At 50.4% G+C, this 14,366-nt stretch overlaps 1 protein-coding gene across 1 annotated transcript; it reads right to left on the reverse strand.

Moving 5' to 3' along the window:
* Window positions 1-2,118: 2,118 nt before the first annotated feature.
* LOC119306532 (anthocyanidin 5,3-O-glucosyltransferase-like) lies at window positions 2,119-9,016 on the reverse strand. Its single transcript, XM_037582722.1, has 2 exons — window positions 8,316-9,016; window positions 2,119-3,038 (listed from the first exon to the last, which is right to left on the reverse strand). Exons 1-2 carry the CDS (start codon window positions 8,970-8,972, stop codon window positions 2,271-2,273), a joined length of 1,425 nt encoding a protein of 474 aa, XP_037438619.1. The 5' UTR covers window positions 8,973-9,016; the 3' UTR covers window positions 2,119-2,270.
* Between the last annotated feature and the right edge of the window lie 5,350 nt (window positions 9,017-14,366).

The raw sequence follows: 14,366 nt of genomic DNA on the forward strand, positions 1-14,366 counted from the left end.
AGTTTCGAAAATATAGACATGATGCACACATGGAAGCAAGCACAGGACAGGCCAGAGCTAGGGATGTGACACATGGGCATATGCGTTAGTCTAAAACAAAAGTTGGACGGTCCTCGTGCATTTCGTTCGCTGGCAGGGCCGCTCACATCGAACATTTTCGTTCGCTCGAGTGGTCGTAAAGTGTTTTTTACCCATGCAAGAGGTACCGGTGCTTCTCTCACCAATGGGATGCTGCCAAGAGGTACCGGTGCTTCTCTCACCAATAGGGTGCTGCCAACTCAAAAGTTGTATCCATGCATTTCTCTCTTTTGTTCATTTAACCCCATTGTATTTGATAGCTGGGGTCCCACCCACATGCATGCCACTCTTTTCATGTGCACCTGACGCACCTCTCGCTTCAGACGTATAGACTATGTCAGTTCATTTTCTTCAACTAATCAACCTCTCTCACTTTAAACTTCTTTGAATTTTTTTGTAAAGTAGATTTGAATTTAAAAAAAACATTTCAATTTATTTTAATCCTTTCAGAAATATATTTCACAAAAGGGCGGAACTTTGTATTTCAAAAGTGTAATGTATTTGAAACGAGCGAAATTAGTTTTAAATTCAGTTTTGAAACAAGTGAAATATAGGAGTATTTCAATTGAGTGAGTGCAATATATTTCTCAAATGAAAATGAGCGTAATGTGTTTTCTGAAACTAGTGAAATTAGTGAAATCAATATATTTGTAATGATTGAAATCAGTATATTGAAACAAGTGAAATATGCTTTTTTAATTGAGTGAGTGTGATGTGTTTCGTGGAATGGGTGAAATAAGTTATTTTAAAAAGGTGAAATATAACCAATATTTTGTATGAAACTGCTTTTTTTAGTGTTTCAAATTGATATTTTGGATGAGCAATACATTTCAATATTTTTCATAAATTCGCAGTGAAATTAGTTTTGCAAATGAGTCTAATGTGTTTTCTGAAACGAGTAAAACCAATTTTTGAAACAAGTGAAATTGTTTTTTTAACCGATAGTTTTCCTGAAATGAGTGAAATCAGTTTCCTAAGTAAATGAAATATTTTTCGAAATGAGTGAAACCAATATTTGAAATGAATGAAATTTGTTTTCCATATGTATGACACATATTTTGGTGTGGAATACGTTAAACATAGTGAAATGTGATTTCTAAAATGAGTGAAATGTATCTTTTGTAAGTGGGTGTAATGTGTTTTCCAAATCTAGTGAAATGTGAACCGGACTGAAAGGTTTGCTGAAACTAGTGAAATGTGAAACTGGTTGAAATGTGTCTTCTGAAATGAGTGAAAGATTAAATTCAAACTAGCCAAAGTGTATCCAAGATTGATCTTGTTTTAAAGGCCTTGTTGCTTTGAATTCAAAAATATAAAAAGTTTCAGAGCTGGATATTTAGTTTAAAAGTTATCAACCTTTTAAAAATGTCACATAAAAAATGAAATGCATGTATTAAGTGTTCGCATGCAGCCGTGGTGACGTGTTTACTCGCACCTAACACCTGACAAAAGGTGTTGTTGTGGCCCCGTCCAACAGACTATATCTGTTTGTATAAGATTTGTATTGCTAAAATACAGAAATAAAGACATGATAGGGTCTTCAACCAAATCAATCTCAAAACAAGGTTTAATGATGGATGCTCCACCGATAGCTCCCGCCTCCGGTGAAAATACTTTTTCGTTCCTCCTAGCAAATGTTTCGTTCGCGCTGAGGTAGCTGGGGATCAAACGTCAAACCATTATCGTTTTTTTATCGGAAATCCTGTCCGGCGGTCGTCGCTGGGAGAGAGGTGACAAATGAACCCTTTTGATGGTAATTTTAGTTCAATACGAGATCAAACGGTGGCAGTTTTAAATGAAAAATTGCCTTCTGAGACCGAATCTGTCATGTCGCACTCTCACCCTCTCACAACTAAAAATGCCGTTAAAACTGTTCGCAAATGCCACCCACTACTGGCGAACGTTCGCTAGGTAGAGGTTCTTTAAAAAAAAACCAACCCAAGGACTAACCCCCGTTGATGTTTTTATAGAAAAAACTCCGCGAGCACCCGCGGCCAAGCCATGACTTGAACTCGGATGGGCTGGCAGCTACCCCAACTGCCCAGCCAAAAGGTTGACGCCCCGTCCTCGCGTACGTGACGTCCTTTTTATTGAGTTGAGTAATTGCAAGCAATCGTACTACTCGATCCAAGGTCAGACGTGCACACATGCAGCACCTCGCGTACGTGACGTCCGAAATCTCGACGGTGAGCTCAGCTGTCGGCGGCGCTCTTCCACTGTCTCGCGAGATCCATCAGCGCGGCCCTCGACTCGCCGCCGTCGGCCAGCGCCTCCTCCGCCAGCCGCATGGCCGCCCGCGTCCGCCGTCGGAGCTCCCTCCCGCCGTCGGACTCGATCAGCCACCGCACCTTGGCCGCCACCTCGTCGGACTCCACCATCTTCTTGTCGTAGCCTTCCATGGGCACGGCCAGCCGCATCTCCTCCACCAGGAACACCCGGTTCATGCGCTGCTCCGCGTAGAGCGGCCACGCCAGCATCGGCACCCCTGCCATGACGGCTTCCAGCACTGAGTTCCAGCCGCAGTGCGTCACGAAGCCGCCCACCGCTCCGTGCGCCAGCACCTGCCGCTGCGGCGCCCAGGACATGACCACCAGCCCCCTGTCCTTGGTCCGGTGCAGGAAGCCTTCCGGGAACAGCTCGTCGATGTCGCCGTCATCGTCGCCGTCGGCCGGCGGCCGGCGCTCGGCACCGGGCAGGGGCGGGCGCCGCACGACCCACAGGAACCGCTGCCCACTTGCTTCAAGGCCAGCACCTATCTCCTTGACCTGCTCCGCGCTGAACCGGCTCATGCTGCCGAAGCAGAGGAACACCACGCTGGCCTCGGGCTGGCCATCTAGCCATGCGAGGCACTCGTGGCGCTTTGACGCCCCGGTCTCCTCGTCGTGCTTAATCAGCGGCCCCACGCAGTACAGCGGCGGCGTCGGACGGCCGGGCGGAGTGCAGAGGTGTAAGACAATAGCCTTTGGGGGGAACCGGCACAACCCTCTAGGGGTGGCCTATCACATATATATATAATGAGGTGGTATACAACATTACAATATACACATATAAATACAGTCTAACACCCTCCCTCAATCTTAGCCACTTTCTAATGAATCTAGAAGGGTAAGATTGCGCCTGCAAGTCTCAAACTATGGCAAAGGCAATGGCTTGGTGAAGATGTCAGCAAGTTGATCTTTGGAAGAAATAAACTTGATCTGTAGTTGCTTCTGAGAGACACGTTCACGCACAAAGTGATAGTCAACTTCAATGTGTTTCGTTCGGGCATGGAATACCGGATTTGCAGAAAGGTATGTAGCACCGATGTTATCACACCAAAGAACAAGAGGCTGTGATTGGGGTATACTTAACTCCTGAAGCAAGGACTGTACCCAGATGATCTCTGATGTGGCATTGGCCACAGCCTTATACTCAGCCTCAGTACTGCTATGCGAGACAGTAGCCTGTTTCCGAGCACTCCAGGCAATCAGGTTAGAGCCAAAGAAGACAGCATAACCCCCCGTGGATCGCCTGTCATCCGGATTGCCAGCCCAGTCTGCATCAGAATATGCTGAAAGACAACCAGAGTCAGACGGCCGAATATGCAAACCATGAGCCACCGTGAAACGAATATAGCGCAAAATCCGCTTAACAACAGACCAATGAGTGTCACGGGGTGACTGCAGATACTGGCAGACTCGGTTAACAGCATAGGAAATGTCTGGTCGCGTGATCGTCAAGTACTGGAGCCCACCAACAATACTCCTGTACTCTGTCGCATCAAAAGAAGAAAGAAGCACACCATCAACAGCATTGAGCTTATCAGTGGTAGACATGGGTGTAGTCGTCGGTTTGCACTTAAGCATCCCAGCTCGCTGCAACAAATCCAGAGAGTACTTCTTCTGCGTCATAACAAGGCCAGCAGCACGAGAAGTAACCTCCACACCAAGAAAGTAATGAAGCTTCCCAAGGTCCTTGACCGCAAAATCAGCACCAAGTGAGCGAACAAGCGCAGTAGCAGACGACTGAGAGGAGCTGACCAAAATGATATCATCTACATAGACCAACAAGTACATAGTAACCTCAGGCCTTTGAAGAAGAAACAATGAGGAGTCAGCAGTTGATGATGCAAAACCATGAGCACGAAGAGCCATTGCAAGACGAGCATGCCAAGCACGAGGAGCCTGCTTCAGACCATAAATTGCCTTGGACAGACGACAGAGATGATCAGGGCGATCCGGATCAGAGAAACCCGGAGGCTGGCGCATGTAAACCTCCTCCGCCAAGACACCATGAAGAAAAGCATTTTGAACATCAAGCTGACGAAGAAACCAACCTCGAGTAACAGCCAGAGAGAGAAGAAGTCTAATGGTAGTAGGCTTGACCACTGGACTGAAGGTGTCTTCATAGTCAAGTCCAAAACGCTGTCGAAAACCACGAGCAACCAGACGAGCCTTATAGCGCTCAATGGACCCATCAGAATGCCTCTTCACTTTGAAAACCCATTTGGAATCAATGACATTTACCCGTGATTGTGGAGAAACAAGAGTCCATGTCTGATTGCGAAGAAGCGCTTGATACTCCTGCTCCATGGCCTCTCTCCAATGAGGAATGCGCATAGCAGCTTGATACGTGCGTGGCTCAGATGATGGATCTGCGAGAGCAGCAGACATGCACGCCGCTAACCAAGCAACTGTGCCATCGTGACGTTGCTTAGGCTGAAAAATGCCACTCCGACTGCGCGTATGTGGACGTAGAGCAGCAGCAGGAGCCGGCGGAGGCGAAGGTGACGGAGACGTGACGGTCGCCGGAGATGCAGGAATCACCTCAGGCGAGCTCGGGACAGACGACTCCGGGCTGCATGGCGAAGACTGGCCCGACGACAGGGGCTCAGAGGCCATGGGCGAACCGAGAGTGGGCGAGGCCAGCTCCGGTGACACCGGCCCAGACGGCCTTGGCGAGGCGAGAGCAGGCGAGGCCGGCCCTGATGAGAAGGGCCCAGACACCCTGGGCGAGGCAGGGGCGGGCGAGGCCAGGCCTGGTGATGACTGCCCCGATGCCCTGGGCGAGACGGGGACCGAGGAGGCCGGCCCAGTCGGCGGGGTTGCAGGGCGCGACGATGGCGAAGGCAGCCCAGAAGCCAGAGGCGACCGGGCCAGGACGTCGATCGGCCGTGCATGAGCACGGAAACCGAGGCCATGCAGGGGCGCCATGTGCTCCTCATGCACAACAGAAGGTGCCGAGGATGAAGGCGATGGCGACGAAGAGGAAGATGGCACTTCCAGAATCTCCAAACGAGCCCCACGACCAGTGCCTGCACCATGGTTAGGCAACAATAGAGGAGAATATGCAACATCATCAAATTGGTCAGAAGCAACAGAGGATGAATGCATGACAGGTGGCTCGGTAGTGGACACAGGGAGTTTGGCAAAGGGAAAAACATGCTCATCAAACACAACATCCCGAGAGATATAGACACGATTAGTGGGCACATGAAGACATTTGTATCCTTTATGAAGAGAGCTATAACCAAGAAAAACACACTTCTTGGAACGAAACTCGAGCTTACGCTTGTTATATGGACGGAGATGGGGCCAGCAAGCACACCCAAACACCTTGAGAAAGGTGTAGTCCGGTTGTTCATTAAGGAGAACTTCAATGGGAGTCTTCATATTCAAAACACGAGTGGAAGTACGATTGATGAGAAAACATGCAGTGGTGAAAGCATCACTCCAAAAACGAAACGGAACAGATGCATGGGCCAAAAGAGTCAGACCAGCTTCAACAATGTGACGATGCTTACGTTCTACTGAACCATTCTGCTGATGTGTATGTGGACATGCTAAACGGTGAGTGATCCCAAGCGACTGAAAGAAGGAGTTGAGGTTGCGATACTCGCCACCCCAGTCCGACTGAACATGAACAATTTTGTGCTTGAGAAGGCGTTCAACATGTTTTTGGAACTGAACAAAAATGTCAAACACATCAGATTTACGTTTGATAAGATAAAGCCAGGTAAAGCGGCTGTAAGCATCAACAAAACTAATATAGTAATTATGACCACTAACAGAAGTCTGAGCAGGACCCCATACATCTAAAAACACAAGTTCTAAAGGATGTTTCACCTCACGACTGGACTCTGAAAAAGGAAGTTGATGACTCTTCCCCTGCTGACAAGCATCACACACTGCTACATCTTTATTACTAGACACACTAGGAAGCTCATGACGACGCAAAACATGCCGGACAATAGGTGTGGCCGGGTGACCAAGACGAGCATGCCACTGTGACGGAGATACCCGAACTCCACTGAAGACGCGAGCGACGCCATGATGCTCCAGACGATAGAGACCTTGGCAGAGCCGCCCACTAAGAAGAATGTCCCTCGTGCCCCGATCCTTAATAAAAAGATCAAAAGGATGAAATTCACAAAGCACATTATTATCACGAGTGAGTTTAGGAACTGAAAGAAGATTACGTGTCACAGATGGAACTCGAAGAACATTACGAAGTTGAAGACTCCTATTGGCATGTCTAGTGAGAAGTGATGCTTGACCAATATGAGAGATGTGCATACCTGCTCCATTGGCGGTGTGGATCTTGTCGGAGCCATGGTAGGGTTCACGAGTGTGAAGCTTCCCCATCTCACTGGTCAGGTGCTCTGTCGCCCCAGAGTCCATGTACCAGTGGGGATCAATGGAGTAGGACTGAGTGTGTCCCTGTGGCTTCTGCGGCGGCGGACGATCAGCCATGGCGACCTGACGAGCAAAGTTGCGTGTATCCTTCCCGTCATTGCCGAGACCAAGAAAACCCCGCTGGAAGCGCTTGTGACACTTCGAGGCCCAGTGCCCATCGCGACCACAAAGCTGGCACACACGTGGACCGCCAGCCCCTGGTAGCGTCGCAGTAGGAGGAGGGGCCGAGGCGGGTGGTGGTGACTGCCCCGAAGGAGCCCTGGATGAAGCAGAGGAGCGACCACCCTTGGTGGCGGCGTTTGCCAAGAGGGCGCCGTTGCCCCTGGATCGGCGCGTCTCGACTCGTTGCTCAGTAAGCAGGAGGCGTGAAAAGACCTCGTGTGCTGGCATGGGCGTGGAGTTGCCCCTCTCATTGATGATCTCGACTAGGGCGTCATACTCCTCATCAAGACCATTGACAATAAACGAGTTGAACTCGGAGTCGGTGAGGGGTTGTCCAATGGAGGCCAGCGTGTCGGCGAGACTCTTGACTTTGTTGTAGAACTCAGTGGCGGTGGAGTCAAGCTTCTGACACTCCCCAAGTTGGCGACGGAGCCCAGATACACGAGCCTGCGACTGTGCCGCAAACGAGCGCTCAAGAATAGTCCATGCCTCGTGGGACGTCTTGGCGAAGACAACAAGCCCAGCAACGGCCGGAGAGAGCGACCCCTGGATGGAGGAGAGGTTCGCCTGATCCTGCCCTGTCCAGACACGGTGAGCCGGATTATAGACCGGACCGTGCACGCTGTCAACCAGCGCAGGAGGGCAAGGGAGAGAGCCGTCGACATAGCCAAGCAGATAGTGACTCCCAAGAAGCGGAAGAACCTGCGTGCGCCAGAAGATGTAATTGTCCGACGACAACTTGATGGTGATGAGATGGCCGAAGTGAAACGGCGGCGGCGGCTGCGATCCCATCGAGGAGACTGGCTGAGGTGAGACCACCGTGGAGACAGTCAGAGGGGCAGCCGGCGCGGTGACAGAGGGCGCGATGGCCGCGGTTGACGCCGCGAAGCCTGCCAGCGCGACGTCCTCCGCCACCAGCGGCGCAGTGGCCGAGGGCGCGACAGCCGCGGTTGACGGGGCGGCGGCGGTGTGGGCCACAAGCGCCTGCCCGGGCGAAGTAGCAGCCGGCGGGAGCGCGAAGAGGGAGCCGACGCTCCGTGTCCCGATCGGCGCCTGAAGGGAGGCGGCATCCAGCGGCCTCGAGAGAAGTGCCGCGAGGGAGGCCGGCAGAAAACCGGTGGCGGTGGAGCCGGACGCAACGGCGGACGTCATAGCAGTCGGGCGACGGCGACGGCGGGCGCGGCGGCGGCAGCGGTGGCGGCGGCGGCAGCGGCGGCGGTTTAGGGTTTTTAGGCGGAAGCGGACGTAACCTAGCGTGATACCATGTAAGACAATAGGCTTTAGGAGGAACCGGCACAACCCTCTAGAGGTGGCCTATCACATATATATATAATAAGGTGGTATACAATGTTACAATATACACATGTAAATACAGTCTAACAAGAGGCCGGCCACGATGGCGTCGGCGGCGCGCGCCTCCAAGGAACGGCAGCCGTTCACGAGAACACCTCTGGAGTGGCACAGCCTTAGGCCCAAGTCAACGAAGTGCCTGTTGCTCAAGCTCTCGCGATCGAGGGTGGCCCCGGCGAGGTGATCTGCCGGTATGGGCGGCAGTCCCGGGGCGTGCACGGGGTCGCCGCCCATGTCCCGGAAGCTCAGGGTGGTCCGCTCGTCGATGACCGGGTGGTAGAGCCCGAAGGCGACGCTGCCGACGCAAGCGGTGAAGAAGAAGTAGGTGGGCACGCGGAGCTCGGCGCCGACGTCGAGCGCGGCGCTGCAGAAGAAGTCGATGAGGAGGGCGGCCGGGTTGGCGGCGCGCGCGAGCTCGAAGAGCCTGGCCTCGAAGCTGCTGCCGCAGGCGGCGGCCACGTCGGGGGCGAGCGCGGCCGGGGGCAGGCAGTGGAAGGCCAGCGCCGGGTTGGCGGCGGCGAGGCCATCGAGGAACGACGTATCGCCCCCGCCGAGGAGGACGGTGACCTGGAGGCCCTGCGCCACGAGCAGCTTGCCGAGCTCCGCCACGGGGACCAGGTGGCCCGCCATCCCCGGCGGCGAGTAGATGAAGACGACGGGCGGCTTCCTTGGGAGGTCGGCGTGGCCGTTTTGGGCCTGGCCTGCCATTTCTCTGTGGAGAGCGGCGAGAAGACGACGAGGGAGATGTTGATCCGGGCTGCCGTGTCGTCCCAGGTCGCAGTTGCACCGGCAAGGAGAGAGAGAGAGAGAGTGGGATATTTGTACGAAACGACGGCGGGAGGGCGGCGTCCTTGGGAGCCGCGTGCGGCACCTAACCAGCGGGCGTTCGTGGGGCGTGCCGTGGCAGGTGTGCGGGTCCCACACAAGCCAGTGGACCTCCGTCACCGATGAAGGAAACATGAACACTTGACGAGGTGGAGGTCTTGTCCTTGTCCGGACCTCCATGCAGCCAGCGCGCCGACAGAAACGAACCGATAATACCACACGCGTCGCCCACACTTGACCAAATGAGTTAATTGCACGTTGGTACCACACTTGCTTACCTACTCACGAATCAATACCACTACTTGTGCATGTCGCAGTTCAGTACCAACTCAGGACCTAAGTGATGCAAAACGGTCTAAGCTACGTATAAAGACGTATTGACGGCGTATCTGACCGCTGGGACCCGCTGTCAGGGGCTGATGTGGCATGCTTTTTTACAAATAGAACCCTTACCTTGTATTTAATCGCGCACATATCCTCTGTTTGTCAAAAAATGGTCTTGCCGCAAAATATATTTTCTCGACAGTGACGACACGCGCGACGCGCGCTTGCCGCCGCGTTTCGAACCGACGGCCGTGCGGGTGGAAGCGTTAGCTGGCTGCCGCTGAGCTGCTCCTGCTACTATTGCTTTAACAGGGACGCCTAATCCTTTTATACCTTGCAACGTTCGATTTTTTTACGAAGTACAAAAATTTGCGCGCCCGTCCGCCGGAAATCGATCCGCGCCGAGTCGTTCGCAGCGCTCGCTCGCTTGCCTATGCGTCAACTCGTTCGTATACGTCTTTAAACTCCGAGCAGTTCCGATTTTTATACGATATAAAAAATATTATCTGACATTAAAAAAAATGTTCATCACGTCGTATAATTAAAAATATGTTCATTGCATCATATATTAAAAGTTCATCGTACGTATCGTATATTAGAAAATGTTCACCACATCTTTTAATATATATATTAAACATTTGTTAATATACAATGATCTTATTTAAATATATGATTTCGTATTAAAGAAATTTTATTGTTTATATGTTGAACATTTTATAATATACGATATCTATATATATATATATATATATATATATATATATATGTGTGTGTATAATTGTTTTCAATATCTAATATGTGTGTATAATTTTATAATTAATCTGAAAGGTAAATAAAGTGTTTGTGCATTTGAAAAAAAAGTTCAGAACATTTTTGGAAAAAGTTGAACGCGTATTTAAAAGTTGTAAATGTATTTTATAAAATGTTCATCATGCATTATAAAATTTATTACAAAGAGGATGCATAATAATTGTGCATGCATGTGGTCCTGAGTGAAGACACATATTCTTACATTCTTTTTTTAATCCACATAAATTTTAGAAAAAAGTTCATGCTTGGCACTAAATAATACTAACCCACATAAAATATTGCCGTGCGTGGGTTCTAGTGTGGTGCTTGTCACTAAATAGTACTAACATATAATTACAAAAAAAGCTGATAAGAATTATCCTTTTTTAGGAATATATGTGTGTGGTCCTGGGCCGCGGTTGGGCCGTCCTGCAGCCCATGCGAAGCTGCATCTTCTAGCTCGATGCCTCGATCGGAATATCGGATCTGGGATTCGTGGACGAACCACACGGGCAGCGGGGTTTGACTCCAGCGGCTGTTCCCGTTTGGCCACCGGCGACCACGCCGCCCTCAGCCCTCGTCGCCCACACCGCCACCATCACCCACCTGTGCAACCCCACCAGCGTCGCCGACCACCACCGCCCCGGCGAGCCAGCGAACAAGAGAGGAAATGAAGGGGATGGGAGAGGGGCACCGTGCTCTGGCGAGCCAGCCGCTGCTCCGACGAGCCAGCGACTGGGCTCCGGCGAGCAAGCCCGGCAAGGTAGAGGCGGTGGGGCACAGGTGAGGCGGCTGGGAGTGATTTAATTAAAAACAAAGGTGTTTTCTGCAGAAAATATGCCAAGTTGGCTCCTGGCACGCGGGTCCCAGCGGTCAGATACGCCGTCAATACGTCTTTATACGCAGCTTAGACCGTTTTGCATCACCTAGGCCCTGAGTTGGTACTAAACTGCGACATGCACGAGTAGTGGTACTGATTCGTGAGTAGGTGAGCAAGTGTGGTACCAACGTGCAATTAACTCTGACCAAATCCTTGCTCGGAACGAACGGCTTCCATGTCCCATCAGCCGCTCGTGGCCATCGCTCTCTTCTATTCTCTGCCCTTTGCGATGAACCGTGGCCAACACGCGCAGGGCTTGCTTGATGGGCCGCCCAAGCAGGGTACTTTTTTTGTGTGTGACGGTTTTCATTAGCTTCTTTTTTCATCTTTGTTTTTCTTTTCTTAACACGTTATAAATGTAGACACTCGTACGTATGCACATACACTCATCTTGATAAACGCACACACTACTCTTATGAGCACCTTTGAGAGATTGAGTCAGCAATGTCTCTCCCACTGAACGAACATCGCCAAAAAGTCTAAAATAAATCCAGAAAAATACGAGTACCAACGTTAAGTCTAGGACTTAAACCCCGATGGGCTGGTTCCACAACTACTAAACTAACCATCTGAGCTAGGCTCAGTTCACCGTTTTTTTTGTTTTTCTGGTTTATTCTTCCTCCTTACACTTGTATATTCTCTAAACATGAATTTTTTTAATGTGTGCACATTTCTAAAATTATGAACATTTTCATTTTCAAAATTGATAAATATTTGTAAAATCCAAAAAATAAACTCTTTATTTTTTTTACCAAAAACATGCAATTTTTATAAACATTCTTCTGTAATGTTTTTAAAATTTAAAACATTAGCCTTTTTCCAGAGCAAGGATTTACCTTTTTTTTTACTCAGAACGAATAATGTTGTTTTTTCCCAATAGCACGCAAACACACACTAGTTGGCCAGCCCATTGGTGAGATCCCTGTGCGTTATGCTGACAACTTGTCGTTATATTTGCCTTAAAAAAAACTTGTCAATATATAACAGGAGCTCCCCTCCTATTTGCTGCTTTATGCTCACAACTTATGATATATGGAAACATGATTGGGGGTTGCGGATAGGCAGTAAGATTAAACATTTTATTTGGAAGGTTCTCAAGGTGTGTTACAGTGCTTTGGAACATTAGCAGGGAGGCATATACCGACGGCGGCTCAATGCCCAATCTGTCGCATAGGTATGAAACATTCGTAGCATTGCTTATTTAATTGATGTTCGGGCGCGTCTAGCGGGCGGCCGCCCGCCCTGGGAAACCACATGGTCCTCCCGAAGCAAAAAAGGAAACCTACCCACCCGCCCGCGCGAAAACCGCCTCAGACACAACCCGCGCACACGAAAACCGCCAGGACCCGCCGCACGAACAGGTAAGCTCCAGAAAACAACCCCGCGAGGACAGCTGGCTGCGGAATCACGTGCACCCGCCACCGACCGTACAATGTCTTTCAGATAATGTTAATGAATTAAAAAATTCTCGGATTCATAAATATTAATGAAGTATAAATATTCTCTGGTTCATAAATTTAAAGAATTTAAACATATTTCGGAAAATGTTAATGAATTTAAAAATTCTCGTATTCATATATGTCAATGAATTTAAAAATATTCTCTGAATCATAAATGTTAATAAATTTAATAATATTTCAGAAAATGTTAATGAATTAAAATATCTCACCTTTTTAATTTTATTTTTGTTTTTTATTTGTTATATTTTTTATTTCAAAATTTCAATTTTTTTCATCCATCGGGCTTTACTATATGCACTATTTTAACAAAATCTGAAAATTTGTAAAACACTTTATAAACATTTAGATACACTTTTGATTTTTTATTCAGTTTTCTTTTATGTTTTATGTGTTTTCATGATTTTTTTTGTTCTACAATTTTTCGATAATTGCATACCTTATTCTGTGCTATGTATATTCGATGGAATTTTTTTAAATATATTGTGAACATTTTTATGCATGGGTCGGAAAATTTCTACATTTTCTCAAAATAAGCGTTCAATATTTAGCTAATTTTTTGAACAAACTTTGAAGACAAATTAAAACAAGATTCGAACAAACAAGATTGAACATAGAGATATTTTACATAGTCCATTCAACACTACCGAAACGAAACGAGTTTATCCGAAACTAAACGATACATAGTTCATACTTAGAACATTTTAAAAAAAACTACTCCTCCTCGTCGTCGCTAGCCGCCAGATCGATGACCTCCGCCGCGCCATCACCTCCGTCACCGCCGTCGTCGTCGTCGCTGACCTGGGCTAACCGCTCCCAGTCGATGACGTCTTCGTCCGACGACTCCGACGCCTCCGCCTGCGGGACCACCCGTGGAACCGCCGCCGCCGCCTGGATCGTTGTTGCCTGCTCGGCGGCCTCCCTCGCAGCCGCCGCCGCCTCTGCAGCCACTGACGCCCGCAGGGCGACGAGGTAACCCTGCGTATCGTCGGGATCGTCGTCCTCCCGAAGAACCAACTGCTCCGGCGGCAGTTCCACCTCCGGCGGGGCGGGGGGATCGGTGGGCGCCGGCGCAGGTGGTGGAGTGGCCCGACGGCCGCGTGCTTCTGGACGGGGGCGCGGGACAAGAAGGCGACGTCGGTCGCCGATGAGGTCTGGCGTGACGCCGGACTCCGCCAGCCGGTACGCGTCGATGACGGCGGCGTAGTCCTTGCCGTCCTAGAACGCATGACGGCCGGCGATGTTGTTGCGGCCGCCGGTCCGCTTCTCCTCCGCGGTGGCGCCGGGCCCGCGCCTCGGGTAGCCGTCCTTGTCGAGTTTCCAGTCGTGCGGAAGACGGCAACCCGACAGCACGAGGAGCCCAAACCGGTACAGCTCCTCTGTCTCCGGCGTGCTCAGGCTCGACGGCCACGCGCTCGGTCCGTCGTCGCCGCCGGTGCCGGAGCTACTGCCGCCGTGGAACGACATGTCGCCGGTGGCCTTTTGGGAGGTGGAGTCGGGGGAGGAGTGGTGTTTGCGGCGACGGGCGGACGGGGGTGCGATTTATAGGGCAGACGGCGGGGCAGCGGGCAGACGGGTATGAAATGCGACGGGCGGGTGGTTGGGCAACTAATTCGACGGCCGGACGGACCGGCAGTCGAGGGCGGCGGCGCGGCAGACGAGGGGACGGGGCGGCAAGGGGGCGGACGGGACGGGGCGGCGGGCCGCAGTTCACGCGCCACGACGCGCTTTCACTGGGGGACGTGCGGATTGACCAACCGACGAGCGGATTGACCACCGACGCGGTAAAAAAGACGTACGTCACCACAGTAAAAAAAACGCCGTCGG

Source organism: Triticum dicoccoides, chromosome 5B, assembly GCF_002162155.2.
Source record: "Triticum dicoccoides isolate Atlit2015 ecotype Zavitan chromosome 5B, WEW_v2.0, whole genome shotgun sequence".
Lineage (NCBI taxonomy): Eukaryota > Viridiplantae > Streptophyta > Magnoliopsida > Poales > Poaceae > Triticum > Triticum dicoccoides.

Coding starts and splice junctions, on each gene's coding strand:
- LOC119306532 (XM_037582722.1), bottom strand. CDS start 8,972: ATGGCAGGCCAGGCCCAAAACGGCCACGCCGACCTCCCAAGGAAGCCG. Junction 3,039..8,315: donor TGGAGGCGCGCGCCGCCGAC/GCCATCGTGGCC, acceptor TTCCCCCCAAAG/GCTATTGTCTTACACCTCTG.